Raw genomic sequence first — 20,105 nt, 5'->3', positions numbered from 1 at the left:
TTTTACTACTGTTCATTAATTTACTGGTGCTTTAATAATCGCCTACTAGAAATAAATTATTGTGCCAAGTTTTAGGTATATGAGCATGAGCCAAATCAATGAAGTTCTTTCCTTCCTAGAGATAAAGTCTAAAACTAAGAATGCTTATTTCTAGGTATGACTGTATAGCCACAGAAAATTCTGTTGCCTCAGAATTTATCCTAAGGTGTTATATTACAGGATCACTGTTCACATTTGGGAAGGCCAGGTCTTTTCTTCAAAGAACAATCACTGTCTATAAACAGTCATGCCCACTACTCTATATCAAGGATAATACTAGTAGATATGCCAAAGTAGGTGGGACAAATCCTAAGAGACCTCGACCCTACACAAAGAACTATAGGCAACTAATGAAAGTTGGTAGTGGGAAAAAAGTCTTCTTTGGGGAAGAGACCACCAATTGGTTATCTAATATCAAATGGTCATCCCTGAAAACATACAAAAAAAGTAACATCATACATACTGAGCAGATTATATTTAGAAAAATATGTGCATGTGCATGAACAAATACTCATATAACAAAAAAAATTGAGGTCATGGATTTAAAAGAAAATAAGAAGGGGTAGATTTAAGGATTTAGAAGGAGAAAAAGAAATGGAGAAATGATATAATTATATTATAATCTCAAAAATAGTAGAAAAATTAGAGGTCAAAAATATCAAATTGAAGTAATGAAGTTTCATGATGATGTCACTGTTGTGGCATCCTTCCTATTCTCCTAAAGATGGGAGGAGGTGTTTCACTCTCACTTTTGTGATAGAAGAGATTCACATCTATTCCAAATGTCATATTTTGCTGAGCTGCTGAAATTACAATACATTTCCAAGGTTCAGAAAGGAAGAATTCTTCTGAGAGCCTCTCATGGGTCCTTAGTAGTTTGTGATTTCTTTTTATTTTATTTTTTAATATTTTTATTAGGTATTTTCCTCGTTTACATTTCCAATGCTATCCCAAAAGTCCCCCATACCCTCCCCCCCACTCCCCTACCCACCCACTCCCATTTTTTGTCCCTGGCATTCCCCTGTACTTGGACATATAAAGTTTGCAAGTCCAATGGGCCTCTCTTTTCATTGATGGCCGACTAGGCCATCTTTTGATACATATGCAGCTAGAGTCAAGAGCTCCAGGGCTGGTTAGTTCATATTGTTGTTCCACCTATAGGGTTGCAGATCCCTTTAGCTCCTTGGATACTTTCTCTAGCTCCTCCATTGGGGGGCCTGTGATCCATCCAATAGCTGACTGTGAGCATCCACTTCTGTGTTTGCTAGGCCCCGGCATAGTCTCACAAGAGACAGCTATATCTGGGTCCTTTCAGCAAAATCTTGTTAGTGTATGCAATGGTGTCAGCATTTGGAAGCTGATTATGGGATGGATCCCCGGATATGGCAGTCTCTAGATGGCCCATCCGTTTGTCACAGCTCCAAACTTTGTCTTTGAAACTCTTTACATGGGTGTTTTGTTCCCAATTCTAAGAAGGGGCAAAGTGTCCACACTTTGGTCTTCATTCTTCTTGAGTTTCCTGCCTTTAGCAAATTGTATCTTATATCTTGGGTATCCTAAGTTTCTGGGTTTGTGATTTATATGAAGACAGTAGGTTAGCTAAAATACCCAACATAATGGGATAAAAGTAGAAATGTTAATAGTTGGTCAATTCGTATTTAGCAAGGCCATAAAACTTGTGGTTTTTATGAACCAAATAAACGGTGAACAAGGTAACTAAATGTGATTTAAAGGCAGCATGTCAGACAATGGAGATGTCTTCCTCTGGTGTCTTCCATGGGCAAGGAACACAGAGCCAATTGAATGTGTTCAACGACAGTGATTGCAAAACAGCCAGATCATTACATATTCAGATCCTCTGGATCTTAACTTATTTATAAGATAACCTACTAAAACCACGAGAATGTGCATACATGCAAACATATGCATTGTACATCATATGTATGATGAGCCTTGGTTTGCTTATTGGCAACATGACTAATGTTTCCAATAATGAGTCATCTAAAACTTTGGCACCTTCTGTTCATGAGGGTCTTTATGAATATTCTAATACAATCTGCCATCTCAGTGAACAGACTTTTCTACTACAGAATGAATAGAAAAATAACAATAACTAGAAAGAGTTCTGGGCCTACCATGTATAAACTGGAATAAACAATTTATACAGGTAGTGCTTCATCTTGTCCTCATTTAATATTTGAAAAGGGCAACTTAAGATGTTCTTATTTTAGAAATGAGTAAACAAGCTTAGAGATAAGAGGAAGAATATTTTCCCCAGGATTGAAATCCAGGCCTGCCTACATTTCACAGTGTATCTTTGTACATGTGTTCTAAAGTTTTCAGAGTGTGCTGAAATACTTTAGGAAAGGGGGGTATGGTCTATGTTATTAGACAGGTCACATATCTTTATGGTTGTTATTATTACAACATTTCCTTTATATTAAAATTCTAGCCATTGCACTCACGAACTCTCTGCTACCCAAGCTTCATGAAATCCTTCCAACCCATGCTAAGGCAAAGAACCCTAATGAAACTCAACAGTTCACACAATAAATAAATAAAGACATCAAAGTAGATATCAGGCTTGTTGGAGGAAACTACTTTCAGGAGGAGAGAGGATACTGGGGAGTTGACAATAATTAAACTTTACCATGTGTATTATAAAATTGTCAAAAAATAATAAAAAAAGCTTTTGAATGTTTTATACAAAAATTCCATCCTTATAGTCCACACTGGGTATGCTTTATGCTAATCATGGTCTCATTTGGGAAGGTCAGGGGTGTTCATTCATTTGTTTATCAGCAGTGAGGACACATTTCTAATTTCAGCAACACATATTCCAGGTGCTGAGGTAACACAATGAAGATGACAGAGTTCTTGCATACATGGTCTGCACATGTTGTTGATTACCATCCTGTCTATCTTCCTTCATTTACTCTGCTCACAACATTCAATATAGGCACATGTAAATTTATTTATCATCACCACATTTATATAGGCAGGAGAGAAGTCCCTCAGTAGATAAGATGGTGAGATAAATGGCAATTGAGACATAAGGTAGTCTATTACTAAGTCATTAGAGATTGATCATGGCATGAGACTATGCATCAGTGATAGTGTGCGTGCCTAATGCATGTAAGAAAGACTAGGTTCAGTCTCTGTCACTGCAACAAAGATAGACTCATAATACATTTTAATGAGAAAGGATATAGCATAGAATGACATAAAACCTGGAACTAAAATTCTCTATGCATATAAGGAGCTTTGTTTACAAATGTAAACAGAATTAGAGATAAACAACATATATTAATTTCTTAATAACTGTGATGTACTGGAGAGTTAATATTAATGCCTCTTTATCTTTCCGTAAGCATATAAAATGTATGTGCGTATTCAGTACATAATGTCAAAGTAGGCCCTGGAGTACCAGGACTAGTAAAATCTGGACCATCTGGTCAGGAACTGTAACATTTATAAGTCAATGAATATTTATATATATGTTCAAGTAAGTATATGATCAGGATTTTTCATTTTCCATGACTCATACTTTAATCCCACTTTAGTGTCTCTCCATCATACATATGAGTCACATCTCTTCATGGTCAGTTGAGAGTTGACTATGTTTAATAATGGTCAAAACAAAACAAAACATGTAGCAGGAGAAGTCTACTCATGGCAAAAGGTTAACCACTATGTGTTCAAAACAAAGTATAAAATTATTTTAAATTATACCCTCTTGGTTTATCTGAGATCCTCATTGTCTCTATAGAAAAAAAAATCACTGGTCAGTGACCATTTACTTAGTAATAATTTTGCCTGCTGATGGAGAATCATAATAGCTCCATAGAGTGAATCACACATTTACAAAACTGAAAATCTCATTCTGCAAATAAGTGATTACTCTTTTCATCACAACGGGCAGTTGGAAGCTAAATGTCTTATGTTTTGACATTATATGCTCACAATTTGTCACCAATACTTTAGCTGTCTATTAAATTGTAAAACGTGTTTGTGAATCCTGCAGATTAATGGTGTGCAGTGATAGTGGTAAGTAATAGCTAGAGAGAAATAAGCAAATGAACCTGTTTGGCATGAGGGCATAGAGTAGATTAGAATTTCTATTAACTAAAATGGAACTGTGATTATGTAGTTGAAAAAGCCATGAGTATTTCTGACATCTGTATTTTAGTAGGCATATTATACAAGTACATTATTCTATTTGTTATTCTACAAAATGTTTCAAAAGATGTCAGAGATAGGTCACTTGCTTCTATTTGAATATAAAAACCTCATATTTATCTTCAGAAGTATGACAATTAGTTAAGTTGCACAGTTATTTTCTTGCATTGTGATCTAATGTTACAAACACCAATGATAACATGGACCATACTCTAATACTTCTCATCACATTAAATGCAACACAACCAAATATGAGCTCAAGCCAAAAAATGAGAAGGGATTACATCCCAATTATTTTATGGAACTGGATTTGGAGAGACCATTCAATCACCATGAGACTGAGTATGCTGAATACTGAGTTGAACTCACACTCTCAGAAAACCAAAGCCAATTGCGCAATGTACTCTTCAAAAATGAGAAAGCACATATATACAATTTTAGGGAGCTGGAGCATTTCATAAAAAGGACATTTTTCATTATCTAAGCATATTTGCTCTAGCAGAAGCCTTTTCTTACATAAAAATAGATCCTACTTAGAGGATCTATTATCAGAGCCTTGATACTCTCAAACTCAGCATTTTATTTTCTTAATGGACTCATCTTTCCAACCCCATAGTGGAAAGGCAAAATTTCTGTTCTCATGGAAGTTTGTTTTCCACCAGACCTTTGGAAAGCCTCTGAGGTCACTTGTTGCCACGTGAGTCATTTCTTACCTTTGGCAGAGATGCCCTGGAACCTGAACTCTGCGTAGTCATTGTCAGGACTGTTGTGATGCCCAGGGCAACCCTGGCAGGGGCTGCATCCATGTTTATCCAAAAGGAGACCCAGGACAAAATGACTATCAACAGGCTGGGGATGTACATCTGGATCAAATAATAGCCCATCTGGCGTTCCAGGTGAAACTTGACCTCAATGCAGGTAAACTTGCCTGGAATCAGAAAAGAACCACTTGACATCTTATTGAACTCATTTTTCCCATTTTACTTTCCTATTTTATTTTGAAAAGTAAATAACAATGCAAGCAGATTGGAAAGACTGTAGACAAATGCTCACCCTACACAATCAACTCCATTTTCTAAAATTCTTCTAACAATGGAAATGATTGTGTAAGCATGAAAGAGCCTTCATACTGGAGTCATATGATTGTATCCATCACAGATTTTTCTATACAGAACTATAGCAATTTTAAGACTGATTAAAAATGTCAAGAATGTTTGTGTTATATGTAATATACATATCATTTACAATCATTAACATATACTATATACTATGTAACATATAACATATCATGTAATATGAAACAATTGTAACCAGTGAAGAGAGACAGAGACACACAGAGAGGCAGAGAGAGACACAGAGAGACAGAGAGCATGCTTGTGTTGGGGTTCATGTGTGTGTTCTGTTCATGCATGTGAAAGTCAGAGGTCAACCTCAAGTTGACTCCACCTTGAATTTTGAGGCAGGCTCTTGGCTGGCTACCTGTGTCTACCTCCACAGTGCTTAAGCTATACACACATGTCATCATTCCCTGGGTCCTGGGGACTGAACTCAGGTCTACACGCTTGCATGACAAGCACTTAACTGAGTAAGATATTCCACTATCCCCTTCTAATAAGCAAGAAGAATATCCTGAGTGTTTGAATAGTTGTATGTCTTGTAATCTCAATGGTAAAAACCAAAAGGTACATTTAGAGAGTATATGTACACTCTGTTCATTGTGGAAACTTTCTAGTCTTTTGAGAATTTCTTGAAGAACCTTGGAGTATTCCTTCTCATAAACTGTAGTGCTGCTCCATCTATAAAGAAAAGAGTGTATAGGAAGGTACGACAACTTTTAACATTGTTATTAAGTAGATGCGCTTGCCACTTTCTACATTTTTCTCTCCTTTTATTGACTTTTGAGTTAAACCCTGGAAAATCATTTGTATTTTTCACTACAAAGATAGAAGACTGGGTTGAAGTCTTAGAAGAGTACCTTGGAATCAGGTTTTAGTTACTTCATTGGAAGTCACTGTTGGCTGCTGTAGAATGTTCTACTCACAAGAGACCCAAGGAAGTTTGTGATGACTGTATTTCTACCATCACACTTCATGTTATCAAAAGACCAGAACATTTAGAATAAAAGACATCAGTTTTCCTGGTCAGGTATAATCTTCCAGGCAACAACAGATGCCCACTTGTTGCCACTACCTCAACCTTGCCTACTCCATATGTCTTTCAGTGCTAAAGATAGCACCTGACTTTAGAGCCAGCTGAATTCTCTCCAGATGATGCTCATTGAGACTGGTATTGCTTTCCAGAACTGCAGAGCACATCTCTATTTCTGGGTTTCCACGGACCTGTGTCATTATCACTTTCTTCCACTAAGGCCAGGAATGCAAATTGACCCGAGGATGCAATGTGAAGAGTAGATGCAAAGAGTAGCCAAGAATTTATGTTTTCTGTACAATTAATGAGGTCTACACCTTTCCTTAGACTCATTCACCAGCAGACTCTCATTAAGAGAAGAGTAAAAGATTCCTAATTCTTCTGTGTTTGAGGGAGACAATCTGCTGCACTCACAAGCCTATTCCATAGGGTACAGTAACCCTACATGTTGAGTGTTTTCTTAAATTCAATCTGCTTCATAAATGTGCAACTATTAAGATAATAGGGTACCTAATCTCATATACAAATGGAGAGCTCTTGGGTTTAGCAAATGAAAGAAAACCTTACCAGTGTTGTAATGCTTTGTGCAATAACCGAGCTCCTTCTCTTCTTTCAAAATAAACTGGGGCAAGGTGAGTCCTTCAGCAACTTGTACTGGACCATCACTTAACCACTCAAATATCAGGTCATTCATGGTGTACCCAACTGGAGGAAAGAAGTAGTAACAAACAATGTATCTTTTCTGAGAAAGTGCAGAATGTAATGACAGGTGGGCAAGCAGGGGAATCATTTCAAGTACAGTCTTTATAAGAGCTGCTGTGGTCATCATAACTACGTGTCATCAGATGCAGAGAAACTGAACACAGCAAGGTATTTCTGATTAATGTTTTTCGTGTGTATAACGAGAGAAAGGAATCTATAGAATCTTTTATCTCTGGCCTCTTTATTCACTAACCCTCTCTGAAGAGCAAACAAGTAAACAAGCACCGAAACCGTTTGAAGATTTTCTTCACTTGAAAGAGCTGTGTCTGTGGCAGTTCAATAAGACAATCCAATTCATGGTCTTAGTATTTCAAATAAAACCACTTCTTTTGAAATGTTTAATGAGAATGAATTCATTATAGGCCTGCCTGCAAGTATTACCATTGCATATTTGGCTTCTTCTGGAGCCTTAGCTTTACTTGTAGGAGCCTTTTGTTAATTACTGAGAGTAAATTCTCAGTCATTTTAGCAAGTGTGAAGGGCTATGGGCAAGTCATTTAAGAGGACCTTGTATGATATGTAAACCTAGAACAATGATATAGGAGCTGGAGATTGTAACCCAGTTGATGTAGTTCTTGCCTAACATGGACAAGGTCCTACTTTCAATCCCCAGCACCACATAAAATAACAAGTGGTGACACAGGCTTGTAGACCCAGAACTTGAGAAGTGAAGGATGGAAGATCAGCAGTTCCTGATCATCCTTGACTGCATAGACATACAAGGCTGCATGAGACCATATCTCAAAACAAAAACAAACCCCACAAGAACAGTTATATATTCTAATGCATTGCTAAATTGCTTTACTCATTATTTGCACAAAGTGAAACAGATTCCTTATTTTGTAAAGTCCTAATGTTATATTACGAGAAGCATACAAATCATAAAAAGTATAGAAAACCAAAGTTAGGTCTTTCTTTCCCAGAGCCTACACAATTGGGTCATTATTTGTCAATTTGCCTGCCTATTTCTCCATCCCAGAAATAGATAGCTTGTCTTATTTACACTCATTATTTCTTTGCCCTCCTTGATTTTTGTGTTTTGTTTTGTTTGATATTTGAACTGTGGAAATCAGACTGATAAGGACAAAGAATATTCTGTGAAGACTCAATTGGCTAATAACGGTAGCGTATTTATTAAGTTTATAATTTATTATTCTTGCTTACTATACCAAGCCGACCTAGAAATCAATGGCAAATTTATTTGGTGTCTAGAGTCTCTGGAATACCTTAAAGGCAAAAATGAAACTGTAGAAAGCATCAAACTGCAATGTGGATCCTGCCCAAACATTGGTCGTCCACAACTGCAAAGGATAACCAATCTACTGCCAATCTGTATGAATATATCCTAACCACTTCCAACAAATACATAAAGGGACGAAGCGAATCTACCATTTAAAGGTTTTATGTCTTAGAAGAATCGCCATTGATAGATCTGGGTCCTGCTTTACAGAGAAAATGAAATGATTGGGTGGAGGCTAGGGAGCTATAGAGTAGTAAAGGAGACACTGTATAAAAGAGTTTTGCTCAATTTTCTTCTCAAGAAATGTGACATCATAGAAAAATAAATACATACAACACACAAATAAAAAAAATCTCATTTCATCTCTGATAACATCTGAAAACAAAAGATGATTTGCTATTTTCTTTATTTTTATCAGAGGTTTTGGGAGACATATGTAGTGACTTTAAGTGATCAGAAAGAAGCCTGTTGCTATTTCTTTTTTAAAAGGGTATTCAGTGAGTCTTTTTACACTTATTATTTTTCTAAACTAAGAAGTTAAAATATTTTTCTTGCCCCCTGCCTCATTATATCTCCCAAAAACTCTGTAAGTCAGTAGCACTCATTATTATCTTTTGGATTCTGTAAACAGAGAAACTGACAAGAGTAAGCCAGAGGAAATTTCATGTCTCTTAACAGAAAATCCCATTACCTTGAAGGCATGAGTAACTTATGGTGCATGTCAAAGATTTCAGTGGCAGCAGAATCAGAGGATAAAAGGGACAGAGTAGAAGACATTTCCCTATTCCCTTCATCATGCCCTAGTGTGTCCATTGCTTATCTAAGAAAGATGCCAACTCTTATTCCTTGTCAACTTATGCCCTTCAACCTTTTATTCATGTATTACTTAGGATCAAATCCAGGGCCTTGAGCACTTTAGGCAATCACACTCCTGCTGAGCTTCGGTCCTTGTGCCTCTCCTATTTGAATACACCTATGGCTAAGGGCTTTATTTTTTTGTTCTCAAAGCAATCATATCTTCCTTGCAGTATCCCTTTGGATACATTGGTCTTGATGAATATAAGACAGAAAGAAATACGGTTTTCTGATAACATAGTGATTCTTTATACCGATGAGGTGGCTAATGACCACAATCATGCAAGGGGACATTTATTTCACAGACAATCTTGCTACGTCAGAATTGGGTGGGATTTTTCTTTCTTTGAGGAAGGGAAATTTATTTAGCATCTTGAACTGAAAGATTGTCTTTCTGTATTGATAATGGACTTCTATTAAATACCAATCCTCCAGTAAGACCTTCAATGCTGGTAAACTGGTTGAGAATGACGTTTACAAGTACTTATTCCTTTTTGATACACTAAGAGGCAAGTCAGTGGTTATAACAAACAAGTGGTAAATAAATTAATAGTGATGACTTACAACTCTCCAGCTGCATTGTACAGGTCTGGACATCCATTGGAAAGTTCTTCAGGTCCATTGGACAAGATAAAGTTAAGGTGAGTCTTAACAACAACAACAAAAAAAAAAAAATAGAATGTGAAACTTACTTTAAAATCTGTGCAGTATAATCCTTGAGAGACAAAAAAGTCCACTTAGAACTAGCAAAATATATTGATTCAAATATTGAAATCTAAGCTCCCAGGACAACCCTTTGTTTTAATGAAGGGTATCCATTGGCAACTTTACAGCATATTTTAACAATTCATTATAAGCCATTGCTCTCTATTTGTCAACCTCCAGATTCTGAGTATTTCTTATATTCCAGATTCTGACTTCCTCTAACAATGACCCTAGTCTCAAGTAAAAATATTATACTATGAGCAATGGACTCTCAACCACAATGATGAACAAAAAGACCTAAAGTTTGGGATGTTTTTAGAGTTGCCTCACACTCACATGTGCATGCCCTCCCCACACACACAGGAATGAATAATGCTTCTCCTTCCTTCAAATGGGTAGATACTTGGCTTCACAGACTTTTAATTTACCAGTTCACATGGATGAATTAACAACTTATAGCGGCATTCATTATAGGAGTTCCAGTTATAGAACAAGTAATCTTTGAGTGAAAAAAAAGCAATCAAACAGACAAACAAACAAAAAACACTTCAAGATAGTGGGTTGCACAGTCTTTGTCTCTCTGCAGCTGTTGGAGGCAACTCTGACCTCTTTCTCTATGGAACTTTTCTGAGATCCAGCCAGCGCAACCTGGGTCTTAACTCAGGATATTCATTGAGCTACAATCTCCTTCTCATGGTTTTTCTTTGGATTTCTCATGTGAATGGTGCATAACTCTTGCTCTGAAATTCTTTGTATTTTAGAGATTCAAGGGAACCAATTAGAATTGATAATCAGCAGAGCTAGTTCCCTTCTTCATACTGCCTATTATAATGACATTTTATCCAAAGCAAGATATTAAAACTTGCTAAACAATTGTTCCTCACTGATCAAGTTAGGAAGCAGGATATATGATGTTTATTCCTATTTGGCTCTAATTCTAGAAGTAAATAGCTCCAAGTTTTGTATCTTAATTAACTTTTGTATCCAAAAAATTGTGTGGTTGTCATATTATTACCCCAGTCTCCCTTCCCAGTATGCTCCTTCTCAATCCCCCTCCTAATTTGCTTCTCTATATTTCCTATGGTTCATTTTGTAGTCTATTCAAGCACAAACAAACTGCAGCACACACTTTAAAGAAAGGAAAGATTTGAGATTGAAGAGAGAATAGGGAGTCCATGTTGACGGTTGCCAGAGACATTAAAATACAGCAGCAAGGGACCAGAATGTCACAAAGCAACAATTCTGGGAAAATATATTCAGGCTTGTAAACCAATTCATCCTGTGTTAAAAGTAGATATTTCTAGGTCTTGGAAATATTTGTGGGTTTTCTGTTTAATTTTGGTTTTACTCCTTATTTTTCCTGTGGTGTCTTGTGTTGAAAAGTATAGGCTGCTTTAAAGAATTCATAAACTCCATTATCAGCTCACTCAACTTCAGGAAATGAAAACGGGTCCTTTCAAAGTTATAGCTGAAAGGGAAAATTAGAGAATTTTATTTTATTCAGTATTTTTATTATAATCTTATCAAATCCAGTATTACACCTCATTACTAGATGAATAGGCATCTCTAGAATCCAAACACCATAATTGCAGAGGAAAGGTGGCTTTGAGTTGTAAGGATCTAGCTTAAATTATAATCTTTAGATATAAAAAGACTATTTATCAATTTATCAATTTTGGAGTATATATATATATATATATATATATATATATACTCCAAAATATCTGTATATATATATATATATATGTATACAGATTTTTCCCTGTGTGAACTTTTGTTTTGAAAAAATAGTTTTCTTAGTATTGTTATCATGAACCCTTCAGAGCAAGGACAATGAAGAAATGCAAAACCAAACTCTCGCTAGTGAATAAATAAATAAAAAGCTTATTTTAAAACATGGATTAGTGGTAAGTCAAAAATAATCCATGGTCTTAAAATTAATTTTATTTTCATTTCTATTTACAAAAAGATATTAGTTTCATCATACATAAATAGGTTCTTCTTTGACTTTTTTCTTGTAATGCTTGCTATAAACAAGTATAAACCTTAAGTAGGAAGAAAGAAGTATTTTTTTGTGAGACTTATTGCACAATATTTTAAATTTAATAAATGATGTGTTTTCACATTTCAAAATTGCTGAGAGTAAATTCCACATGTTCTCACCACAAAAATAAGCATTTGAGGTGATGAATAAATTAATTAGCTTCATTTAATTACTCTATATTTCATTCACAGTTCCTGACTCCACTTTTGCCCCACAATTTTATATATATATATATATATATATATATATATATATATATATATATATGTTCAAGTTGAAAAGGAAAAACTAAAATGTTTGGCATACAATAATAATTGGATGGTATAGATAACTAACGTGAGTCAACACCAGAAAATCTGGAAAGATGATTATAATGTTGAAAGCTCTATCTCCAGTAAATTAAAATATAATAATAATGGAAGTGGGTGTAGTTTAATTACACAGTTGTTACTGTGACAACTCAACTCTGTTTTAATCATCATAGGCTATCTGTACTGGATTCTTTGGCGGATTGTAGTCTTTGTCTCTATGCCTCAGTTGGAGGCAAGTCTGACCTCTTTCCCCATGGAACTTTCCTGAGTTCCAGCCAACTTTACCTGGGAGAAGAGATGGAAAACACACAGAAGGCGGGCAAACAGGAATTCTGTGCTTTGCTTTATTTGTTGCTTGGTCAGCCTTTACTTACTCTTACTAAAGATCTATGGCCTTTGGGAATTTAATTCCTGTTTTTGTACAAAAAAAGACTGGGTGCTTCTCTGAATATGTACACCTTTATGTGTGGTGTATTGACAGTAAGGATAATCAATGCTTAGGAAATGAGCTTATTAACAAACATCAAAAGAAGGCAGGCAGTCCTCAGATCATTGACTTCAGGTACAGTGGTCTTAATATTTCAGGTTATGGAGTAGAGAATGAGTTTGGCATGTTATAAGCAGTGTCTGCTGATGTGTAATTTAAATTTCAGAAAGATTGGCAAGACTACTTAAACTTTAAATAAAGTACTTAACTCTGTGAAATCCACCAAATTTATTATGTTTTGTTATTTAGTTTTTCTTTTTTCAACAAACATATTTAGGGCATTTTAGGGCATTTTCTGAATCTTGGTATAAAATAACACTGAGGGTTTTTCTAATTATTTAAATCACATTTAATCTTTTCCATAAAAATGAGGTGATAGTTATTTTAGGAGGTTCTGGTAGGCAAAGAAAGCACAGGGATTGTTCTTGGGTGATATGAGTGTTACTAATCAGGATTAGAATGTTTATCACTAAGGTAGATATAAATCTAAAAAGTAATCAAACTGCATTTTTAGGTTTCTGGCATTGTATTCTGTTCAATGTATATGCCAAAGGAAAGGGGGTTGACAAAGAAGAAACCTATTTTAGGCCTCCAGATGCATGTTAAGCAGACATCATAAATTTAGGACTCTGCAATCCATGCACGACCAATTAGATTTTACAGTCCCTTCCCATTTGCTTGTCCAACAACATGATTTAACAAAGCATACAGCTGCTAACCCTCTGTTTGACTATTGGTGCTCATTGTGTTCCAAATGTAAAACCTGTCTTAAAAGAAATATACATAAGCAAAAGACAAAAATAAAATGTCACGAAGTGAGCTCTCATCTGAAACAGGATCAGGAGACAGTTTCATATTTGTGGAGAATTTTTCTCAGTATGTTCAGTCATCTGTGCTGCTAATAAAATTCTGTGTCCCGGTGGGATTGTTAGATCTGACACAAAGGCAGGAGTAATTACGTGAAAGTTTCTCTGCTCTCTGAACAAATGAGCAAGCAATAGCATTTTCAAAAATTTGAGATGTCCTAGTAAATGGAGCATATGGGTGATATAGTTTTTACACCTCCCACTCTGTACTGGTTAGTTTTTAATGTCAACTTGACCCAAGCTAGTGTCATCTCAAATGGAAGAATCTCAATTTTAAAAAATGCCTCTATAGGATTGGCCTCTAGGTAAGTCTGTAAGACATTTTCTTCATTGACTGATATAAGAAGGCTTAGAATACTGTGGTGGAGGCTGAAACAAGCCATGAGGAGAAAGTCAGAAAGCAGCATTCCCTCATGGCCTCTGCATCAGTTCCTATCTCAAGGTTCTGTCCTCATCTCTCTGGATGGTGGGCTACAAGCTATAAAACAAATAAATTCTCCTCCCCAAGTTGCTTTTGGTCATGGTGTTTTATCACAGCAATAGAAACTCTAACTAAGGAAGTATTATCACACCACATTCTAGAATATAATCCATTATTTTTTGAGAACATAAGAATTGCCTAACTGGAAGTTTTAGATCTGCTAAATAGTTCCTCTCAGTATATTGAAATTTCTGAAACATGTGACAGTCTGGTATTGGAATGATTTGACAGGATACAATGAGAGTTAAACAAGATTGTCATCCCAAGCCATCTAAACCCTAAAAGTGAAAGTATCCTGGGGGGCAAGTTAGAAGTCAAATTCCACCATTAGGAGCTGGGGAGATAGCTTAGAGGTTAAGAATAATTTTTCTTCCAGAGGATCAGGTTTTGATTCTCTGCATCCATATAACAGCTTACAGCTCAAAATGCATGTAGGCAAAACAGTCACAAACATATAATAAAATAAATTAATTCTGCTTAAAGTACATCATTAATAAGACTCATTAAGAGAAAAATAGTGAAAAAGTGAGAGGGTATTGGTGGATTAAAATGTTCTGCTAACTTGATTATCTTCATCCTTTTAAGTTTTATTCTTTGCTGAATATGAGCATCATCTGCAAGGCTTTTGTGAGAATTAACATTCTTCTGGTACTTTTAATGAGAAGTCCAGGTAGGGCTGATGGCATCGCATAGGCTACCTTAAGAAACACTACTTCACACATCCCAAAGGGATAACTTCATGCTAAATAATAGACTTAAAAGACAATGGTTTCATAAGGTAAATAAGAGAGAGCTTGTGAATGAAATCTGCAACTTTCCAGGAGCATTAACTTGGTCACATTCTTTTCACACCCAGGGTAGGTTACACAGCTCCAGGCAGGCTGCTATGTGATTAGGAAAATTCTATGTCTTAGGACAATGAGACAAAAGGGATATAAGCCAGGTCATCCTTGACAGCATGTTGGTAGAGTCTAGGCAACAAAGCCAAGATTAATTTACTGTCAACCAACAATTTTGTGAGTGCTTAAGAACACTGGGAGATCTGCTAGGTAAGTGAGCAGCTAAGAAGAGGAATTGGTGTTAGTAAGATTCCACCTAGGCATTAAGTGTATATAACAATAGTTTGGCAATATTTGCAGGATACCTTATGTCAAACACTTGAAGTGAGACACTTTCTTAGTTATATTCATAGCAGCTTTATTCCTGATAGCTATAAATGGGAAACAACTTAGATGCCCTTCAACCAAACAATAAATAAAGAAAATGTAGTAAATTTACAATATGGAGTATTACTCAATTATTCAATACAATGGCATCATGAAATTTAAAGGAAAATGGATGAGAACAGATCATCCTGGGTAAGGTAACCCTAACCCAAAAGGACAGGCATTGTGTGTACTCACATATAAGTGGATATTAGCTGTAAAGTAAAGGATAACCATGCCATAATTCATAGTCTCAGAGAGGCTAAGTAACAAGGAAGGCTCAAGAGGGACTTGTGTATCTCTCTGGGAAGGGAAAATGGGAAAATAGATTTTTCTGGGATGATTAGGGGCAAGTGGAATGGAAACATCAGGCTGGGGACAGGAGAAAAGTACTGGGAGAGATGGAGTTGGGGGACATTTGGGAGGCAATGGAGAAACCTAGTACAATTGAAATTCCCTGGAATCTAAAAGAGTGATCCTAGTGAAGTTTCCTCGTAATAGCAGATACAAATCCCAAAGGAGCCACCTTCTATAATAAGGCAAAGCTCCCAGCAGTGGAACTGGGATACTACTCCAGCCATAAAACCTTTTACCTACAATAAGCTCTGCCTGCAAGATGTGCCGGAATAATGGTGGCCCAGAATATGTGGGGATGGCCAACCAATGACTGGTCCTACTTGAGGACCACACCATGAAAAAAGAACCCACACCTAACACTATGTAAATAGCTAGCAATTATAGACTGATTAGCTCTGAGACCCAGGATTAGAACTGAATAAGACTGCTCCCCCCAAAAAGAAAATGAGATGATCCCTAAAAATATTCTGCAATACTCATACATTGGTGCCTAGTTAAATTGTCATCAGAGAGGCACAGTTAAGCAACCAATATGAGCAGATGTATAGACTCACAAACACTAGGTGAAGCCTGAGAACCCCAAAGAAAAAGGGAGGAAGTATTCTAGGAATATACACATGAGGATACCATGATAGCATAACCGACAGAGTCAACTAAGCAGGGCTCATGAAACTCACAGAGATTGAAGCAACAATCATGGACCCAGTATAGGTCTGAGCTAGGTCCTTTGCACATAAGTTAATGCTGCAGAGCTTTGTGTTCTTGTAGGATCCCTAATAATGGGAGTAGGGGTATCTCTGACTCTTTCCTGTCTTTGGGATAATTTTCTTCCTACTGGGTCACCTCATTCAGCTTTGACATGAGGGTTTATGACTAGCCTTATTATAAGTTGTTATACTCTGTTTAGTTGATATCTCTGATAGGCCTACTCTTTTGTTTGTTTTTGAAGGGAGACAGAGGAGGAGTGAGCCTAGGGGAGAGGGGTGACTAGGAGGTATGGAGGGTAGAAGAAACTTTGGTTAGGATGTAATGTATATAAAGAGTGAAAAATTTAAAAAAATAATTTCTTCAATGGGATCACACTTTGGCATGGGAATATTTAATAGCTGAGAACTTATTATCCAACTTCTTTTTGAGTCAGGATGTAACTGTGTAGTTCTGACTGCCCTGAACTCACCACGTAGACCAGGATAGACGCAAACTCACACAGATCTGTCTGCCTCTTCTTCCAAGTGCTTCAATCAAAGGCATTCACATTATACCCAGTATTTTTCAACTTTAAAATGTTTTATCCAATTATTCATTTAAAGAGGCTTATTTTCCTTCATCTAAACAATCTTTCTTGATAACGCAAATGAAACATCTAAACTGAATGGAGTATGGACCTACCCTTGGGACACACTCTAGGCTTCATCTGGTCTAATGATCTCCTGACCCAAGTACAGGTTTGACTCTATCTGACAAAGCTCTTCACATAAACATTGAGGAGATTGTTATGAGTTAAGAGTTCTAGAATAATCTCAATTTTCCCTTGTCCAAATCCTATTGATTCTTGGCAATTACATACAAATCAACCAATAAACATTTAATTATAGCTTCCCATGGTTATAAAAACACAAAACTAAGTTTCAAGTACTAATAGTCATGTCTGTCTTTGTATAAACCAGCTGATAGATTCCTACATTTCCAAGGGCAGACTTTGATACTGAAAGGAGGTGTTCAATTAGAAACATTTAAAGCAGCAGCAACAACAACAACAACAACAACAACAACAACAACAACAACAACTCAGACCTTTGAATAGTGTGTATGGGTAGCAGAGGCACATCATGATTTCACTATTGTCTTAGACTGGTCCAAATCTACAGGTTGGTCCTGAGATGCAAGATTACATTCTCCCCCCAGTTGGTTCCAAATAAGCAAGCCGAGTGTTTTCTTTCTTCCTTCTGAACTTGGGATAGGAGGGAAACTAATGGCAACATTGTCTAGATCATCTGTGTTTCTATTCCTTTTCCTCCTTAAAATCTCACTGAGTAGGAAGATCTGTGTTTACCAAACATTAAAAAAGGCATCATAGGAAATACCCATCTGCATTGAGCAATACCAGCTCGGAAGGACAAAAATATAATAACGCTTCCCATCTGTGTGTGGTCCTTTCAGAAACTGTGCACACATATGGTTGGCTCGTGTTAATTAAGTCCAAATCTGGACTTGATTCCACTTGGAGAGGAGTGGATCTCTCCAAATGCTTTCATAGTTTCTGAATAAAAATGTTGTCAAAGTGTGGAGTAAGGAGAGGGATAAGCTGAACACTAGGAAAATAGAGTTCCAACCAGTTTATTTAAATCAATTTCAAAGTCATTTCATGTCTAGTGCATTCAAGCATTTCTGAAGATAAACTATTACTAGCCTGCACATTAAAACAATAAGAAATCACTTGACCCTTGTCATTTGGTGTCTAATTTTATAGCTATTAGCAACAACACTGAGGAGAAGAGAGAGAGAAAAAGAACTAGATAGCAATGCCCTTAACATTTCGTTTGGAATCATATTAGTTTTGACAAAATGGAGCACAGAACAAGTCAAAGCATTTTGTGAAATGCAGACATGATTTTGAGCAAAGCAAAGTAACTATGTACCTATTGACAGATGGGAACATAATTGTGTATATGCTATCACAGCATTAAGACCTCTAGTATGGTAACTAGAAGAGGCTTATTAACTGCTCTTATGGCAGCAAAGAAAGATGAGAATGTGGATTTGGGGGCAGATTGTTAGATTCTTTCCTTTTTTTTTTTGAGACAGGGTTTCACTTCAAGCCTGGAGCTGACTGTGAGGACTAATCAGGCCTAAGAATCACAAAGATTTACCTGCCTCTGCCTCCTGAATGTGGGGATTAAAGGCCTATATCACTACACCAGAAACCATGCTTTATCTTTGATAGGACAATGATGTATACCTACTTTTTCTGCATTGAAACACTATGTCTTGCAGGGAGAAGGGCAACCCTTAATATGCAAGAAAGTTGGCAAGCAAATGAGGCCCCTCTCTAAGGTTATATAAAGAAAATAAAATTTCTGGGGAAGCCAGTCTGCCACCTGCAGCCCTGAGCCAAGGCTGATCTATAACCTGCAGTGCATGGGTCCTGACAGGAGAGAAGAGACCTGTTCTTCCAGGAGTGCTTGTATTCCCAGGCTTGGAGGTGAGATAGCCAGTTTCTCTCCAATAACTGTCTGGAGCTGGGCGGCAAGGAGCACAAGAGGCACAAGAACAGTGAAGCACCTGGAACAGGATCCTACCAGCCTCCATCTGCACCCAGGACTTGGGCTGTTCCAGAGCCCTCTGTACACAAGTTCTGCCAGGAAAGAGCTGGTCTCCCAAGAGTGTTGACACAGGCATACAGACACACAGGAGAAACAAGCTCCAGCCAGAGACAGCAAGAACATCTAACACCAGAGATAACCAGATGGAAAAAGATAAACACAATAATCTTTTTTTTAATTAGGTATTTTCTTTATTTACATTTCAAATGATATCCTGAAAGTTCCCTATACCCTCCCCCCGCCCTGCTCCCCTACCCACCCACTCCTGCTTCTTGGCCCTGGCATTCCTGTGTACTGGGGCATATAAAGTTTGCAAGACCAAGGGGCCTCTCTTCTCAATGATGGCCAGCTAGGCCATCTTCTGCTACATATGCAGCTAGAGACACGAGCTCTGGGGTACTGGTTAGTTCATATTGTTGTTCTACCTATAGGGTTGCAGACCCCTTCAGCTCCTTGGGTTCTTTCTCTAGCTCCTCCATTGGGGGCCCTGTGTTCCATCCTATAGATGACTGTGAGCATCTACTTCTTTTTTTGCCAGTCACTGGCATAGCCTCATACAAGACAGCTATATCAGGGTCCCTTCAGCAAAATGTTGCTGGCATATGCAATAGTGTCTGGGTTTGGTGGATGATTATGGGATGGATCCCCAAGAGGGGTAGACTCTGGGTAGTCCATCCTTTCATCTTAGCTCCAAACTTTGTCTCTGTAACTACTTTCATAGGTATTTTGTTCCCTATTCTAAGGAAGAATGAAGTATCCACACATTGGTCTTCCTTCTTCTTGATTATCTTGTGTTTTGCCAATTGTATCTTGGGTATTCTAAGTTTCTGGAGGCATCATCAGAACCCAGTTCTCCCACCACAGAAAGTCCTGAATTCCCCAACACACCAGGAAAGCAAGATGTGGATTTAAAATATTATTTCATGATGCTGATAGAGGATTTTATGAAGGACATAAATAACTCCCTTAAAGAAATACAGGAGAACTCAGGTAAACAGGTAGAAGCCCTTAAAGAGGAAACACAAAAATCCCTTAAAGAATTACAGGAAAACACAACCAAACAAGTGAAGGAATTGAACAAAACCATCCAGGATCTAAAAGTG

At 37.0% G+C, this 20,105-nt stretch overlaps 1 protein-coding gene across 1 annotated transcript in view; it reads right to left on the bottom strand.

Annotated features, from left to right (window-relative positions):
• Glra2 (glycine receptor alpha 2) overlaps window positions 1–20,105 on the bottom strand; it is a 200,747-nt gene that overhangs the window by 115,930 nt on the left and 64,712 nt on the right. The window contains exons 5-7 of the mRNA XM_029472935.2: window positions 9,788–9,870; window positions 6,934–7,071; window positions 4,932–5,146 (exon numbers count right to left, since the gene is read on the bottom strand). Coding sequence (XP_029328795.1) covers window positions 4,932–5,146; window positions 6,934–7,071; window positions 9,788–9,870 — 436 coding nt within the window. The remainder of the gene's footprint in view (window positions 1–4,931; window positions 5,147–6,933; window positions 7,072–9,787; window positions 9,871–20,105) is intronic.

This window comes from Mus caroli, unplaced genomic scaffold (assembly GCF_978045245.1).
Source record: "Mus caroli unplaced genomic scaffold, Mus_caroli_1 scaffold_5, whole genome shotgun sequence".
NCBI lineage: Eukaryota > Metazoa > Chordata > Mammalia > Rodentia > Muridae > Mus > Mus caroli.
Note: the sequence above shows the minus strand (reverse complement) of the source record. Positions and strands in the feature narration are given on the sequence as shown.